The 18,967-nt window shown below is 42.5% G+C and overlaps 1 protein-coding gene across 1 annotated transcript in view; it reads right to left on the bottom strand.

Moving 5' to 3' along the window:
• Nucleotides 1-18,761, bottom strand: part of LOC144719985 (uncharacterized) — a 31,471-nt gene extending 12,710 nt beyond the window's left edge. The window contains exons 1-14 of the mRNA XM_078596380.1: nt 18,613-18,761; nt 18,307-18,481; nt 17,109-17,317; nt 15,943-16,093; nt 14,784-15,010; nt 11,959-12,091; nt 9,197-9,375; nt 8,238-8,351; nt 7,146-7,447; nt 6,227-6,314; nt 5,624-5,762; nt 3,825-4,015; nt 1,506-1,659; nt 413-594 (exon numbers count right to left, since the gene is read on the bottom strand). Of these exons, the coding sequence (XP_078452506.1) occupies nt 413-594; nt 1,506-1,659; nt 3,825-4,015; nt 5,624-5,762; nt 6,227-6,314; nt 7,146-7,447; nt 8,238-8,351; nt 9,197-9,375; nt 11,959-12,091; nt 14,784-15,010; nt 15,943-16,093; nt 17,109-17,317; nt 18,307-18,481; nt 18,613-18,652 (2,284 nt within the window). The 5' untranslated portion in view covers nt 18,653-18,761. The remainder of the gene's footprint in view (nt 1-412; nt 595-1,505; nt 1,660-3,824; nt 4,016-5,623; nt 5,763-6,226; nt 6,315-7,145; nt 7,448-8,237; nt 8,352-9,196; nt 9,376-11,958; nt 12,092-14,783; nt 15,011-15,942; nt 16,094-17,108; nt 17,318-18,306; nt 18,482-18,612) is intronic.
• Nucleotides 18,762-18,967: the final 206 nt, after the last annotated feature.

Below are 18,967 nucleotides of genomic sequence, written 5' to 3' on the forward strand. Positions count from 1 at the left end.
TAATATTTACGCACTGCACCAAGTACTCATGTATAGGTTCGATACCACCTGCCGCTGATGTGCAATGTCTGTGAGTGGAACGTACGTTTCTGGGACTACGGCATGGTGCACATTACACACGTTTCAGAAGTGGACATGCATGCACGTGTGTTGCCTCCTACTATTGGTGTCTCAGACGTGACTCACTACATCTACATAAGCCAATGTGAAAATCCAGCCAGGTTCTCTCCCTCGTGATCATCGCAGCAACACTAAAAACAAGGTCAGCATGTTATGCTTCATGAAACTGCCACAATTACAGGTCTGACGGTTTGCCTACACTCATTATATACATACAGCACACACACACACACATGAAAAGCAATGCACAGTCGACTAGGTCGTGATTAACGCACAGGAACTTGGACCATACCTCTGTAGTACATTTCAAACCCACGACCTTCGTTTTGCCCGTCAGACGTGAACACAATCCTCGCTGTTGAAGTCAATGTGACACTCCTGTATACATTGGTCCCACAAAGCCTGTCGGGCACCGTAGCGCTTTCATTGTAAATCTGGAGACTGTCTGCGGTGCATCCATCGGATTCCTCAATGCTGTGGGTAAAATAGGGTTATCATCATATACAGGTAATTAGTGACTTTCAACACAATGGCACTACGTGCTTGAAACAGCTGTCTTGAAATTATATTGGAATGTGGACAGCCAGAAAGAGTGCTGCTTTAAAAACAGCCTAAACACGAAAACCAATTTAACACGTAGGCTTTTGCGACCAATATTATTCACAATAAAGGTTTTTTGTGTTAGATCGCGTAAGTATAAATGTGTCGTAACCCTCCACCACCCGACACAGCCAGTAAGGTTTGTCACGTAAACAACGCACCAATTAGTTACTACTTCAGCCCATCGGTGTGGTGGAGAGTAAATCCATAACATTTACAATTTGAAAACGACATTCCTCTGGTAATTACATCCAGCGTCATCGGGCGAATTGCCATCGGGCAATGTTGCATTTTTCAATGTGTATTTAGACTTGTATATCGATACAGTATGCACTCTCACCTGTTTATAAAGGACTTCATTATTATTATTTAATTGGTATTGATGAGGTAACTTGGTTCTGTGATTTGCAAAAAATATCTCGTGATTAATCATTTGCGTAGTGGTCCGAGTCAACTTGGATTCCACAGCTGTCTGACTGGAATGATGTCAGGCGCGTTCAGAGCATTGTCACGAGAAACATTTTGTTAGAGATAAAATGTATCTTGGCCAAGTTTTATGTGTCAAAAGTAATCAACAAGTTCGAAATTAAAATAGTTTTGACTGATTCTGATGCAATGTGTATCCTAGTTACCTCTGTCATATAAAACGTTCCATCTCGGGTTTTTTTCTTCCAGGAAGACATTTTGATTAAAGAAATAAAAATATAATTGCGTGCATATCAATTCGTGCTTTTCGCACACCTGAATTTCTCTGAGTGACGTAACCATGATTCACCAGTACTTACTCCACTCCGTAGAAATAGATGTAAATTTCTGCGTCATCTGGTGCCTCGAATCTCCACTCGCAATGCATATTGTAGCTGTAGTCATTTGGGTAGTTTGGGGAAGATATCCATCCATAGGTGTTGTTCAAAATCCCTCCACATCCAAATATATCATCTAATTAGGAGGAAATATGTTTTAGGCAAGATATAGACAAGTCTCCAATGTTCAAAGGCTACGATATCGAACTATCGCCACACACTTTTAGGTAAGCTGTGTCAATTGCAAGGAAGGGCACTTTAATTAGCACTTAATCATAAAGTTGTGTATTCAAGTCCTGGTAGTGGTAGAGTCAGTCCATCATCCATCTGGGGTGAAAAAAATTAGTACCACTTTCTGGGAAACAAAAATATCAGTGATGTCCTATGCAAAATTTGGCCTCCAGCATTAAACACGTGGAATTTCCATCATTGAAAATATCACCCATATATAACAAATGAAATAAAAACATTACAGCCCCTATGTCATTACACTGCTGGATGAAGGCCTCCTTACACCATGTCGGTTATGGGGGTTGTTTGGCCATATTTCACTACGCAGGTGAAATAAAACAGAACTCTACATGTTTGATGTTAACACTGCTGTAGAAAATAAAATAAGTAGAAGAGCAGAGTGGCTGTTGTTGTACATCGGTGTGCGATCCCATTTCTATTTCATATTCAGTTGCATTCACATGAGCACACGCACATTTATCATGCTTGACATTGAAAAAAGATTTTCATTTTAAATTTAGGTGGCAGCTCGCTAGTTCCAGACAACACATGCAGGTGGTTGACTGAATAGGTGAACGCGATTAATGCAGTAGCTTCGTTTGTGTATTCTCCCATCACAAGCGTGCAGGCAATCAATGCTACTGCTCCCCATAAAAACAAAACTGGTCTGGTGTAACCTTTCTGGACAGTCTATGAACTGGCATCTGTGTTCAGGGTGACAGGAATTGATTTGTACCAAGATGAGGTGGTATTTTGTTGAACTTTATTCCATACATACTGCGTAGTTTTCATAGACCTATGTTGACTGAGAAATCCGTCCTGGTTTCATGACTAGACCGCACTCTCGTCTGATGATGCCCTATTATTGCAATTTCCACCAGATTGCAATTATAAATTGACAATTAAGCCAGCTCCATGTCAAGTTTGTTGCGCCCAATTTCCTCTAAACACCACTCATAGGCCCACCCAATGCCTACTATTGCCATTAGCGCTGGAGGGGCTTAATGTTGAGCAGCCCTATCCCTGCACTGTGGGGACAATTTGGCACCAGTCTATTGGCAAAATAACCTAATTTAAGAAATACCATAATCTCAACTCTTTTGAGCTGGTGACTATGATAAGGCCTTTGTGCATAGGGTTGCCACCTTTTCGGCCAAAGTTTATAATCACTATGCAATAAATTATCATAAAGTTCACAGTACCGATGTGGTGACATCGCGGGATGTCACTGTGCAGTGCCGGCCCTAGAGAGGCACGGCGTGCGGTGTAACGATATCACAGACACCACAGTGGTGTGGGTGTAGTACCAGCCCTAGAGGGGCCCGGTGAGTGCTGATTGATCGCGCTAGATAGCAACACGCTTGGCGTGCAGTGTCAACCCTACAGGACAGGGTGTGGGAGTGCTGGCCGTGGGAATGAGGTTACTAAAGGCCATGGCACTCTGGTTGACCCAAGAGGACACGTGACAAGTTAAGTCTACAAAGGGGCCCCAAGTGGGGGCTAGGGGGGTCACGTGGTTGGGATCCAGATTCCCCCGAGGATTCTGGCAGGTGGTCGTGGCCAAGAGCGGAGCCAGCCATGCCACAGACAAGATAAGCCGGGTCCCGAGAGGGACCAGGGTAGTTGTTCATCCTGGAAGAAACCTTCGTCTACGTTCTACGTTCAACGAGTCTCCAACACGTGGACCTGGACCCGAGCTGTGGTCCCGGTCCGTAGTAGCAGTTACATTGTAATTAGTGTAGTTAGCCTGGTGGTACCACCATAGGTTGTTATTCTGTGAAGGGGAAGTTACCCCGTGTGTTGGAGTTAAATAAATGTGTTGCCTCCAAGGCTACGTCTGCGACTCAGTTGAATGCACTACACCAGTATTAGATTTCAGTACAAAATAAATTCCTGCTACCCGAGCACATATGTCAATTCCCTGGATTGTAAGAGTCAAACCAGACAGGTGGAAACCCTACGTGTGAAGCATGGAGATGCCATCTTGACATACCAATGCATGCTGATTTTTTTGCCGATGAAATATTTATATATACTGTATTCACAAACATCTGACACTCAAGTACTTACTTGGGTTTATAGCAGTGAAGTTCCCAATAATATAACTTGAATTATTGGAGCACCCTTTGTTAAATCTGACGATGAGCTGATTTTCCGAAGAGTAATATTGATATGGATTTGGGGAATAGTAGGACGGATACATTAGGCTCAATGACCCATTTTTAACGTTGTAAAAAGATGCACAGTACGAGTCATAGATCCTGAAATAAAAACATAATTAATGTACGACAGCACAGTCCGTATAATAACGAGCAAGACATTCAGCAGTGTTTTTATTGGCTAATAATTATTAGTCACTATAATATGGAGCCACTTTTAATTATGCAGGAACACATATTTAAGCAAACTGATATGTGTAGAGGTTTAACATTCAGGCCTATATACAAAAAAGACCCAATGCTTCGTGGGGCTCTGTGTAGATGAGGCAAATATGAGATCTAGAGACCAACACCGAGACACAGAGAATTGCAGAGACAGACACACAAACAGATACACGGACAATTACAAACACAGAAAGACACAGAGAATTGCAAATGCACAGACAGAGGCACAGAAAATTACAAGCACAGTGGCCATAGAAATACATAAATCCAAACACAGAGATTGACATATAGATAGATAGAAACAATGAGACAGAGAGAGGCAGATCATTCTGAGGATGGTGTGCTGAAGCTGCACATGACTAGTTTTTGTACAAATGTAGAGGCACTACAATGACCAAGCTAATAGCTATAAAATCCTTAATTAAGGACAGTTAAAAATTTAAATGATCAGCACTAACAATGGTTAAGAAAGTCACAATGAATTATACAACTTAAAATTTTAATTTAATTGCATTATATATATAATCATGTGTAACAGGAAATGGCTGTTGTAAAACATGATTCATGATGGCAGAGCATGCGCCGTCTCACAAGCACATGAATAACAAATACGTCATGGTAAAAATAATATCGTCACAACGAGTGTGTTTTAATCATGGGTTATCAAGAGCTGCATGGGCCAAAGAAAGTCATATATCTGAGAGTCAAAGCACAAGTTTAATAGCAGTGGCAGTCCCATGTCACGCTAAAGGGGGTGGGGGGGAATTCACAGTAGAGGGAGCAGATTTGCTAAGATTTCTGATCTGGCTGTGTCCAGCCATTTGTGTCACAATTCTTTCAGAATGTGGAGAAAGCGATCTAACCCAAAGACTTCTAATGTGCCAATGGATGTTGGTTATTGGGGTCTGTGGAGGGAGGACTGGAGAAATCAGAGCGAGTCGTTAGGGTTGATGTAAATGAGGCTACAGCAGGGATCCGCACGCATGAAGTCCACTGCTATTTATAACAGATGAAAAAAAACAAACGGACGATATCCCTCCTTTACAAATAGAACCCCTTTTTTTACACATACAACCTTCTGGGAGTGCATAACTTCAGCAACATTGGTTTAAGACAAGCAAATGCTGCACGAGTTTCAACATTCAGCATCTCATCAGAATGCTGTGTGGCTCATGGGATGTGTGAATACTGCTTTAAATGTGTTTATGTGAAGGGACAGATTATGTACACAATGACGCTCATGATTATGTTGTGCTATGGAAAACAGGGTTGGATGTGATGAGAGAGGAAGCCAGAGAGAAGGGGGCTACTGTTTGCTGACAACTCAGTGCTTGAACCCAGAATTTGACAAGTTTTCTGACGGTGAATGTAAACACATCTGAGAAAGACACTTAGACATAGCACTTCAAGACAGGATCTATAAGTTCTGCCTCAGGTTTATGAAATGTCCATGATGAGTCCCTCTCTATTGCACGGTTCACTTACAGATTTGGGTTCAGTTGAAACTGAATGATTTTTCCCGTGGAGACCGTTATTTCCCAGAAGCACGATGAGGTCATATTGCCATCAGAAGGATTGGCCACGAGGACACCATCGTCAGCATTGACCGCCTCGTAACACACATCTGATGTGGAGACAGGGGAGAACAGAGCACGAGGAATCATGCATCCAGCACTAGGGCTTACGTCCGCCTCACGTGTTAAGTTTAACTCGCCGCTTATAGTGACGTGAAACAAAGCCAACCATCCTCATGAGCATGATAATGAGGTTTATCATCATCATACGTACAAGGGCCAGCCAAAGGATACATGGTGGGTAATTAATGACCAGCTACAGTGCGATTGTGGCCATGCAACCAAAACTATGGACCATATAGTAAACCACCATAGTCTGTGCTCCTTCAGTGGAGGAATAACAGCAAAATCGTCGCCACTCATTACACTCCAACCGTTAATCCGTTGTTTGCCAAAGTGGTCTACAGAGACCGGGTGGTGGGGGGGGCAGTTAAGCAACAGTTGGTGATGAGGTCACACAGTCACACCTGAAGATGAAATATCATGTTGAATCAATGCAGATGATTTGTATTACCGTCGCTCGGGCAGGCTTCTGGATTCAACTCCACGTTGTCGATCCCAGCCAGAGTCTCGATTACACTACTGGTTGTCTCAAACAGCACCTGCATGCAGAAGGTGCAATGAACAAGCGCCCTGCAGTTATTACAAACAATCCGCAAAACAACAACATGCAAAAAAATGCTGGGTGCAGTGATTTGCGCACTGCACTATCATACCCAAATATTCAAGTTCGATTCCTTGACACAGCCAACATAAGTGAAAAGCGATGATTTGAAAATGAAGAATGCCTTACTAACACCGTGTTGATTAAAGGCACGGACACGTGATCCGTGTCTTGTGGCCTTGGTAACCAAGGGGGAGTGGATGCAGCGGCTGGGGAGAGGGACGAGTCGTCTTGATTTGGGGGGCCGCCATAACAATGAGGCTGAAAACCACTGTTTTAGACTGGTCAAGACTGCATTTTCCCATACTCTAGTCTATATGTATTATTTACTAAACTATAGGCTGTGTACTTCAACCCGTGTTCATACGTGGTCATAATTGTAATCGCATCAATTGAGTCCATACAAATGTCCCATGATGGCAATATTTTGACATGAAGACAATTTTTTTCATAAATAAGCAGAATTTGCATATAAAACTTAATTCCAGTATAAAAGCACACGTTGCAATCATGGATTAAACGTTGTTGATAATACAATATCAATTAGCATTGATTATATTTTGATGGAATTAAAAATCTTGCTAATTTGTTTCCTAAGCCTTTTGATGGCAAGCTTCAAAGACAACAGCAGCAGCCTCCAAACGCCAAGAAATCGCGGTGACATCACCACAGCATCTGTGCAAAGGATAGGTGCACTTTGAGGCCGTCACGTGAAGTGCGGTATGCTCCCTGCCAGGAGGTCACTGAGACAAAATTCAAACAAGGGCACCTGAGTGACGTCCGCGGAGATGTTCACGAACGCCTGCGACCACTGCTGCTGGTCACCGCCCACGTCCGCTATGTTTAACAGACTGGGCCTCCACAGCAGGGGAAGGTTCCCGTCCGCCACCATGCCCCCGCGGCCCGATGCATCGCGGAGCGTGAGACTGGCACTGTTGTAAGGTCCAAATTTAAAGCGAAAGCAGCGAGTTCCATTGAAAGGCTGCAAGACGGGGCTCAGCAGATGGCTTTTCAATTGCGTGACGTTCCTGGGTTGAGATCTCATGCGTACTCCAGTAAAGGGGCTCCCATCTGCGCACAGACACAATTGAGACTGCGACTGAACAGGCAATCCATGAAAAGGAGTGTGTGTGCTGTACAGATAATAAGTGTGCTTATAAGAATTGTCACACAGATGGAGATTTAAGCAAAAGATGAAGATGCGAGCCACTCGTCTCTTATCATATACATTGTTTTATAGAGAATCCTTATCTAATGGTTACAGATGTCACTGTGATCAGATTACTGCCACGCCTGAAGCTGAACTTCCCAATTCAGAAAAAAATATGGAATGTTAAAAATATGCATGAAAATAAAGGTTAGTAATGTATTATGTTGAGAAAGAATGTTTCATTCATTGCCCTTTGCAAATTATTTATTGAAAAGTACAGGTTATGCATTCACTAGGACCATTTCCATGGAAATTCTTGTTACAAAAAAACGCAGGTACCTCAATAATTGTGTTGATGTATTATTTCTGTGCTTGTATCGTGACTCTTTTAGGCAGGAGGTTCCTGTCAAGTTTTTGCAGTAGGGAGCGATAATTGCTAAGCATAATCCCAATTGCGTGATTTTAAGTAAAACATTTCAATGACTCACAATGGCCTACTCTTGCAAATAATGCCACAATACATTTAACGTCCTGATTTTATTGATGACAGGTACAGCAGAGCAGTTGGAAAGTACATGGGGGTAATGACATCCGCAAAATTACACGTTCGCTGTAACTACAGAAAATAGGAGAAACAATGCTTCGAATAGCTGTGTATTAAAACAATGTTGCAGTGTTAGCTGTGAACATATGTTCATTATGAAGCATTACCATATGATGGATAGGACCGACTGTCCACTATGTCCCAGTGAAAGACATCTTCAGACCAGGATCCCCAGCCACAGAAGCCTCCATTGAAATCACAGTCAAACGACTGATCCGCAGCTATTGGAGACAAATGGGTAAATACGTAAACAATTAATGACAAGATTTCCACAGCTCATGATAGAACTCTCCGCAGCACGACTCACAACCTCCTCTCTACACCAAGAAGTGGGACCGTGAGTCACTGCCGGGTGTCGTTTCTTCATGGCAGCCTCCGCCGACTGGTATGCGGCCACGATCATCCCGCTGCGTGATCACAGCAGCAGCGTTCAATCCACACCGACTTTTTAAAAGGACACTTAAAAACCGCACCGCTTAATTTTGAATTTCCTAAAATACTTTTCGATCAACTGACAATACAAAATATATAACATAACTGATTAAATATATTTAACGTCGAAACGTTTTAAAAATGTTTCCCCAGGCAAGTTTCAAGCCCACAATGTTTTGAGTTCCAAAAGGGACATCGAGCCAATCAAGCCACAGCAGCAGTGGGAGCTGCTGTTTACAATAAACTGAATTTCCTCACAATAGTTGCACGCGTTTTACCCGTGGTAAGCACACGGTGCTACTGATTGTGTCACCAGCGCCACGCCAATGTCTCCCTGGTGACGATTTTCACACTATAAGCCTGAACTGACTGAATTGGTGCCCATATCAGATATTGATACCAATCACGACTGTCATTATCCATCAAGACAAGGAATCAAACCAAGGGGATCACGAGGAAGTGCAGGGATGTCTACACACTTCCTCACTCTCACAGACATCCATTCTCGCACCTCCCATTATCATCTCCGTTGGCCACTTACAGTACAAAACAGGTTCAACATACATATAACATACATTCTCATCCACTTAGGCCTCCATTCGAGCATATTAACATCATCGTACAATGTACATACCTACTGCTGTGTAGGTAGCTGTGAATGCTCCCCCATAGTAGCGGATGAAGACACTGTTCCCCGTTGATTTTACAGAAAATGGTGCACATTCCCAGTCGTAGTAACCGTGTCTTTGGCTGAGAATAGGTGCAAACGTGGAGTCGCCATCGTAGATTGCCCATTCATAGTAGCTGTCCCAACTGACAGAAAAATAAAAATCAGTATTAATCCGGCATCAACCCACTTACAAAACAGCACAAGAGGTGATATAGGTAACCATAACACAGGATTATATGCATCTCTATACAGTGCTGTGTGGGACACTCACTGGCATCATTAGTGCTACATTAATATACCACGACTCAGTTCATGAAGAGAATATTCGGTTTTATGGATATTTCCACTGGCACAAACTTTCCACAAAGCCAAAATATTGCAATTGATATATTTTGCAAATGCCAACCTATTGGGCAGGTGCTCCAAATCGAGGGCAAACACATTTGTGAGAACTGCTGTATAACACAGTATAACGCAGCAGTTCTGTGTAACACAGCAGTTCTCAACCGAGTCGCCATTAACCACGTGACTGGTGTACGGGTCAGGTTACTCAATAAGTTTCCCTTAAACCCAATTACACTATTGATACACCATCTTTGTCTTAAATCATAACGTTTACACTTCACTATTCGAATATTACTTAAATCCTAAGCTGTATGTCTATCTATACCATCCACTTATATTAATATCTTACATCCATTATCTGTACTGTATATATACTGTATATGAACTGTACTTGTCACCATTATACAACTTATTACTGTACATGTGTTATATTCTTAATCGCATTGCAAGTAGTCATACTCGGGATGCATGGGCATGGTTATAGAATAAACAGTATTAGGGTTAGAGTATTAGCAGTATTAACTACAGTACGTAATCTTTTACAGTGTACAGTGCTAAACCACCTCCTATTGAATATATCACAAACGACCAATTTAAAGCCAAGCTTAAGGACTGGAACATTTCTATAACTATAAAAAAAAACCTTTGGGTCCTTTACCTATAAAATGCAACAGCACGTGTGTCACACAGCAATCCTCAACCGAGTCGCCATTAACCACGTGACTGGTGTACAGGTCAGATTACTCAATAACCCTGCCAGCCACCTACAGACCCGACTCGGTATCGCATGCTGGTGTACACACGTGCATTGATGATGTACTGCACAGCGCATAAGGACCTCCACAAAACCACGCTTTACTCCATTGCTACATGAGGAAATCATTAAAAGAGTGGTCCATTCCTATTGTGCCTCACTATTTTAAAATAGGGGCAGGGCAAGTAGATTCTGCCACAATGTCAAGACTGTATGGCGCAATCCCTGTCCATGTAAGGAGCTGACCAGTTGGGGTCCAATCCTGCTGATACACATGATCAACACCACACCCGGGCACCTTTGTCTCCCTAGTGGCAATGTTTACACATTGCACCAGGTACTTATTTTAGGCCGAGTGGACCTCTGATAGGCCCAGAACTGGTTCCAATAATTGTCACTGGTGTTGGCCATGAGCGGGAATCGGACTCAGGTCGCCGGGTTCGTAATGCAGGCCACTCACCGCTACGCCACCGCTCCCCACATACTTATACACACACATATATGTGCCATCAAGGAATTTTGTTGGTGAAATAAGTAAAATATTTTACTCTCAGGCTTTTGAGGCCAATGTTATAATTGTAATTGGGTTTTGGGTCAGGTCGCGCAAGTGCAATGGCAATGTGTGTTGTACACCCTCCTTCACCTGACAGCTAAATAAAGTTGTCACCTGGGCAAACACGCCAATTCAAACTCTTCGGTTTTGTCGGTTAAGTCACGTAGGTAAAAAAGAAATAATAAAAATAACAATAATAGAAATAAAATTATAAATCACGACGTTTCGGAGGCAACACAAGTCTCCGTCATCAGGTGGGACCGTCACAGCTAAATTTACTGTATCAAGTGTTTATTATTTTTATTTTTTACCTACGTGACTTTACCAAAAAAACCTAAGAGTATGAATCCTTGCAGTCACGAACGTTTCAAATCTAGAACGCCAATTCAACTCAGGAAAATCGCCTAATAATGCTGGATGTGATCCACAACTGCAAAAAAACCAACGCTTTGACATTGCAGGCCAGATGTGTGGGGTGGGGGAGGAGGACAGCGAGCGAGAGGTGGCTGTATTTTTGTTATTTTATTGATAAAATAGTTGTTGTTGACACAGATGGCCATGGCTGTATTTGATTATTGGATTGAGGGAGAAATTGGACAAACGTTGGTGATCGGAAAAAAACTTTCTCTTTATATTCCCGACGAGCAAGACAGTTCATTCCACTGCCATGGCTTTGTCAGTCTGGAACAATTTTAAGCATCATGAATAGTGTGGAATAAGGAACAATAGCCACATTCGACTTAACTTGTGTAAATGTCCCATTTTCAGAATGCCACACATCCTCAAGTTAAAATCTTAGCTCGTGAATTCTCAAAACACGGCTAATTCCACTGCACTTTACATTAATACAGCAGACAGGGGACGTACTCACGGATTATATTTATTGGCTTTGGTCAGAACAATGAAGGGGCTCTGTGTTCTGCCTGGTGTGCCCTGCCATGCATGCGCCTGTCTGTCACTATACCCATACTTAAAATAAATGACACATACACCGCCTCTGCCCCCCCCACTTCCCACTCGACCGCTCCTCCACAGTCTGCAAAGCACACAGACAAACAAGGCAATGATCTTTACCTGCAAATTAATGATGCATTGATGTGCACGACGCTTCCTTCGGGGACAGTGATATGCCAATAACAGGACTGATAACCGTAGTTGCTGCCAAATGTACCATTAGTACCTTCCAGTGTTCCTCCACAGACGTTCTCTGATTTTGTGGGCAACGAGAGGCATCAAACAGAATGAAAGAAACATTAAACGGTAAATGAGTTAAAACATAGCCCCTTAATTGATATATTTTTATCAAGAGTAAGACTATATACATTTCTTGCTGTGGTTTTCACACTTGATGATGATTGCTTGTGTTGCAGTCGAAACGTCGAGATAATTTAATTGTTTTATATTTTTATTATTTGATTGTTTCCCTCCTACGTTACTTTACCGAAAGAACCAAGAATATAAATCCCTGCAGTCACGAAAGTTTTAAATCAAGAGTAAGACTGCGGCAAGAACACAAGCACTCAGATGTACTCCCGTCATTCACCTCATCACTCTGCTATCGCAAGTCACATGGTTACTGTTCTCGTGAACATCACTCACCGATTCACTCGAGTCACTTACTGGCAGTTATGCACCTCCTTACTCTCCTATAGGCACCACGGTTATCACTATGCCCGTGAACTTCACTACTTGATGCCACTATCCATGTTGAGGACTCTGTCTACAAGACTGACCGTTTCATCTCATCCATATTTTGTAAGGCCAGGATACTGCATATAGGATAGTGACTTCCTCGTTCTACTGCTTACATGGGCAATACAGTGCACACTATCATGGTGATCATCAACCCCACCATCAAGTCACCAGCTGCATTGTCAAGGTGTGTGCGAATCGTGCAGCTGTGGCCTTGGAGATATTCACCAGCTCCAGGTTGCCTAAAACTTTTATCCGTAATAGATGTTTTCAGGCTGGGCCAGATAATGATGACCACAGCCAAGCCAATGAGATTGTCGCGTGGTGTACGAGCATTTAACGCACAAACTGTTAATTTTTCAGCCCACGAGCAAGTGAGAGAGTCAGGAAGAAAAACTAAAACTCAATGAAGTCAGAAATTCAGACTTCCGAGATTTGTATTGACATCCTGGATCTTCTCCTGATGATATTTGATGCAGTATCAAATACACCGTATCTAATTTCTACATTTACTTGTGAGAATTCAATTTAACGTTGAGCTGAAAAAAGTATAAATGACACATTAAATGCTCGTGCGTGTGATCACTCATTTTGTTTGGCTGTGTCGGGCTGAGGGTCTTAACAAATAATTTGCCAAATCATCACGTGCCCTAACCCAAAAATCAAGCATGAATCATAATATAAGCTGCAAATATGATTCCAAGAACAAAGCCACTGACTGCTGCCTTCTGCCGCCTCCGATACAGCTCTGATTGCCGAACGCTGGCTCTGGCCCTTAATTCCCAGGTCTCTAAGCAGTCTGGTTGTAGATGTTGCCACAAATCCTCTGCAGCCCACCTCCACTGGTCGGACTTCTGTGTTCCAGCCATGATGCCGTGCTTCGGCAGCTAGATCGGCATAGCGCAGATGTTTTCGCTCATAAGCCTCATCTACTGAGTCCTCCCAGGGTACTGTGAGCTCAATGATGAAGACCTTCTTGAGCGAACGGGACCAGAGCACCATGTCAGGTCTTAGGGTGGTGGTTGCGATCTCCGGAGGAAACACAAGTTGCCGGCCAATGTCAGCTAGCATTTTCCAGTCGCGGGCCAAGCGCAGCCACTTTTCCCATAGGGTAGGATGAGCATTGTGTGGTGGTCAGTTTTTCACTGTAAATAGCCCAAGCTCAACTCACTTTCCTGGCTGTGGCAGGACTTAGAATCAGCAGGTGAAATAGCTAAACAGATGGATACCGGTTGACTTCAAGCCTCGTGCACTTTTACCCCTATATTGCCCGTGCCCTACTCCTTTGAGTCACTTTTGCGCGCCAATAGTGGGGCACAGTTACCTCTGATGATAATCAGACCATTGAAAAGGATACAATTAGCTGGTGAAATAGAAAAAAATATCAATTGCAGTCGATTGGGAGCAATATTTACCAAACATGTGATGAATAGCATGTTTCTTGTTGGAGGGATCAAACCCATAACGTTCGTTTTTGAGCTCTAGGCCAATACCTGTAACATGCTGTGGTTACCTGCCAGTTCACTGCCTGAGATTTAGCCAGCTTTACACATTCGGTGATGCGTGTGTCTGTGCGGTTTTTGTACACCGTTCCCAGTGGAATAGTGCTTCCCTGTGTATCTAGATGCCTATTAAGTGACTCGTTTCTATGAAATGCAAGAGAACTACCGGTTTCACTCAATCCACCTCACTTACCAAAACCTCATGTTGTACAAAGATAATACAATGAATATTTTACATTTTAGTTGAGTATACCAGCTGAAATGTGTCACGAATATGCATGTGTCATTATAAAAATGATTATAAATCGAGTCACTACTTTTCAAACAACTGAGAAAAGCAAACATGTAAGTTAAACAATGCCTCAACTGAAACGTTTCATAAATGTTACAGAACCCAAAAAGCATTGTTGAGAAAGGCGACTCTTGCCAATCACACAGTGTATTTGAAGCACTAAGATTTTAGAAAATACGCCAGCACCTCCACTTAGCACGTTTGGCTTCATACAGTGCGAAACAAGTTCAACATACATACATACCTACAGAAAAGGGATATGACCCTACATCCACAGACTCCCCCCTCTTTACGAATAGCCAAGCACATCGAGCTCACGGAGACCAAGTAGGAGGTCATAAAGGGAACATGGTCTCCTAATGCCTCCGTGCACTCTCCAACATTTTAGAGACTATAGCCACCGAGCCTCTTACCGCTGCGGTAGAAGCGAAGGCTAAACCCCCTTCCATTCCCCGAGCCATCCGAGGTGAATTGCAGGGTCATGTTGCCAATGGTGGACACTTGGCTGGCTGGCAGGATCCCACAAAGACGAGTCACCACCGAGCTGCTTCCTTTGTCGTTCTCCAGGACGGTGAGGCTGTCGTGGTCGCACTGCCGGTTGTGACTGCGAGTCCTATCAGCCCCGGGCTCATCCAGTACCCTGAGCGACAAGAAATTAATAAATAATGAACAGCAGAGTTTCTAAAATAAAGTGATATAACCCAAAGTGGCAAGAGCTGGAAGCCGACAATAATTCCCTGTCCATTTAGGAATCAATTCCAAAAATAGTTTCTTCCTTTTTAGTAAATTTTGTTAATTCTGGTTCAATTCTATATGTATTGGTGAAGTTTATGTATACTCTTTGGTTCTTTCGGTAAAGTCATGTAGGTGAAAATAAAATAAATCACGACGTTTCGGGCGCAACACAAGCGTCCGTCATCAGGTGCGAAAGCGATGACGGACGCTTGTGTTGCGACTGAAACGTCGTGATTTATTTTATTTTAAACCTACGTGACTTTGCCGAAAGAACCAAAGAGTATGGATTTCTGCAGTCACGAAAGCTTCAAATCAAGATTGTAGTTTATGTAGATAGAATGTATGCAGACTGAACAATGGGGGAGCTTCCCCTGTTATTTAACTAACATTCAATGCGAAGCATCATTTCCTTTAAATATATTTAATGTGCATCATGGTGATGGCTAAAATGCTCATGAGTTATGTCACACTATAACCCAAAATACCAAAACAACTTTGAGGTGGCTAAATGTAATATGACCCTGCTGAAATGCTATTTGAGCATCTAAGTATGATTCATGAAAGTTGTGTAATTTATTGAACAATTTAAGTCATCCCAGCCAAATAAGTAAGCATACAACAATTCTTCCTCACTCCTCCGCCCCCTAGAATTTGATCAATTGCGACAATTCAGGGTGACAAGTTAGAACAAATCAGCCAAGAGGGAATCGTAGTCTTCATCGGTTTTAAATATCCCACAGTTGTGGCAGGAATTGTTTTTAAAGCACAAATTGTCCACAGATAATTATGTTGCAATGTCCGTAGGATTGATATTCTCATGGCGCACTCCATACTCACTCAAAATCATTGATATATAGAAAAATCATGTATCCGGGTGGAGTGTAGACTTCCCAAGTGCAACTGGAGTTGTACTCATAGTTGTGTGGGTAGTTTGGAGATGTCAGCATCATACTTTGAGCATCCAGCCTCCCCCCACACCTCGAGGAAGCTGAGAAACAAAGCACAATGTTAGCAGGAACACTTCTTACATAAACTGTACTTCTTATACCAATATACACATGTTTGTCAAGTTTATCTCGAAAATGCTCACGTCTAAGTCTTCAAACTTGTAAGGTGATGCTGAATGATTAAGATTTAAATTTGTTTGGTAATGTTACTTGGCAGAAAATCAGTGTGTCAAAAGGATACAAGGTGAGAACCAAAATTCTGGCGGACACCTTTGCATACAATAGAACACCTACACCCCGAATGAACTCTCTATGTTCAAAACGTGAAATATTCAACTGTGGAAAAAAATCTATGCATATTTACATATAATGATGCACAATGTCCTGAAAAAAATAATATCGCCACCTCATTGGCCAACAGGTGCGTTATCTCCAAGCGTAAAATACGAACTTTTTAAAAAGCTGCTTTAAATAAGATTGATTCCCATGGACTAGTGGTAGCGTGATCGGCGCTTGTTGCAGAGATTCACAGTTCGAATCCAGTGGCCACCCTGGTTATTACTGCGGGTGCATTAACCATAAAATGCACACCTGTCTGGTTCACAGTGGACATTAATGATCCAGTGATGCCATTCGCAAGAGTAGGCCATTCTGTGGTGCCACCGTCATGGTCCAAGTTTGAAAATGTACTCCACAAATTACTCATTTGGAATCTACACAGCATGCAAAAACTTTACAGGACCCTTCTGAAATGGATAAATGGAGATTCAGTAAGGTTTTCCTGAGTAAACAAGCATAATGTCTGGCTTACACTTGCAAAATTAGAACATTTAATTGATTGTAGTTAATAAAATTTAACTCACTCTCACCTTATGTAAATTAATTTATTGACTTAATTTCTCGAGGTTTTTGCCAGGACTTCAATGGGTTTATTCCAGTGTTAACTAATTAAAAAATTATCTTAGTGGACTCTGATCTGACTCAAACTTCGAGTATGAATGATTGAATAACATTACCCAACCAGTGTCAGTGTGTGTGTGTGAGTGTGGTACCCACCAGGTGATGCATGGAATGAGATGTAGACATATGAGTACGAATAATTGTTGCTACTTTGGAAGTAGTATACGGAGAGGGTTGAGTTTGTTGACACGAGGCCTGCAGTATTATAGCCGCAGGAAAACGTGGATAAAATGGGTGCCAGATTGTCTGGCCCATCATGCACGCTCACTCCAGTGTTGTTGTTGTCGTTCAGGCAGTAGGGGAAACTGTGGACAACAAAATATAAACATAACCCTCCACGTCCCTGTGGTGTGTCAGATTGCCACCCTTACCTAACTAGTATAGACGGTATATATTTCAGATGCAATGTCTGTATTGCTCAGCAGTATTTTGATTCTTTAAATGGCTTGAGTGTGTCTACGTGTTCGAGCGATATTTGAACAGTGATCGAGCTATGACATCATTTGTATACACATGTCTATGTGTTCGAGTATGGATCGAGTTTAGAAATTTTGAATACTTGCATCGATGGAATCGAACAGTAATCAAGCTATGACATTTCCAATACTGTACATGTGTCCATGGGGGGGAGGGGTTTGTCTTTGAGAAGTTATCGAGCAGTGATCGAGCTTTGGATCGTTAACAATCTCGTCAATTCCCGTTTAATCGAACTTTGGATCGTCAATTCCCGATGCAGTATATTCCTTACATGGGCAAAGCCACGCCCAATGTCTCCACATTTGGGCCTGAAAATGTGATGTATTATTCATTCTGTCGCGGATTCATTTTATTCTGTTACAGCGCTAGGGGGAAGCTCAAACCCTCTTCACTAACCCCTCTCTCCCCGCCATTCCCAAGTCTTCCGTGTCCCAACCAACATTTACCCATCAGCTCTAACTGACAGTTTGGGCTATTATTTCACCAATATGACGATTTAAAACAGTCTGATTTGACTGCATTCATGCACGTCTCTTCTTCACGATGGTATGTTAATTGTATAAATAACAAAGATATGCTGATGCTGTTTCTGATGCTAACTTTATCACAACTCTCCTGCTGTGCATAGTAAAATTGACCATACCAAACACGGTCCATTGGCTTAGCGTTGCACGATTATGGCCCTCCTGTATGTGTCCCCTCATTGCCTATCCACCCAACTATACCATACTGCATCTCCTCCGTTGTACAGCGCGTATCTTCTTCCACTTATCTCCCTTCATAAAAACAAGAGATTTAAAAATATAACACTGCTTACTAGTAATTCAGATAGAGGCTGACCACTTCATCTGCGTCAACGTTCATCGTGTAGAGGCAACTCTCGTTGTTGGGTATGGCAAAGTAACCCGAGCCCTGCAACTGTTTGTGGCAGGTGCCTGGATAGCTCAACACCCGTTGCAATGAACCCTCCCAGTTGCCCTGCACATCACCAACTGAAAAAGAAACAAAAGAAATAATCGTAAAGTTGAACACATTTTCTATTCTTCATTATTCAAATGAAGCCACATCGCATCCCAAAGCACAGGTGATGATACATTTCAGCTGGAAAGTGCAGATGACTCACCCAGGAGGAAGCAGGTGAGAAGGCTGGCAATGAGCCTCATGGCGACGACGCTCGTTGTGCCTGTAGCACGCGAGCCCCCAACGCCTTTCTCAATGAGCCTTGACCACTGGCACGGGGCTTTTATAGAGGCTCTTGACACGACATTTTCTTAAAACCCAACAAACCACATTTCTGACGATCGGAAACGCCACGCCCATTCACATCACACATGTGTGCGCATACACACACACGAGTGTGCGAGCATTTGTGTTCATTTAAGGCGTATTACTTCTGTAGGAAAAGCAGTACGTGTCTTTTTTATTATTAAAGTCAGTTGGCTAAACGTAGGCTGCCTTGTTATTTGAATTGTCCTCAT

This window comes from Lampetra planeri, chromosome 7, assembly GCF_965212315.1.
Source record: "Lampetra planeri chromosome 7, kcLamPlan1.2.h2, whole genome shotgun sequence".
Lineage (NCBI taxonomy): Eukaryota > Metazoa > Chordata > Hyperoartia > Petromyzontiformes > Petromyzontidae > Lampetra > Lampetra planeri.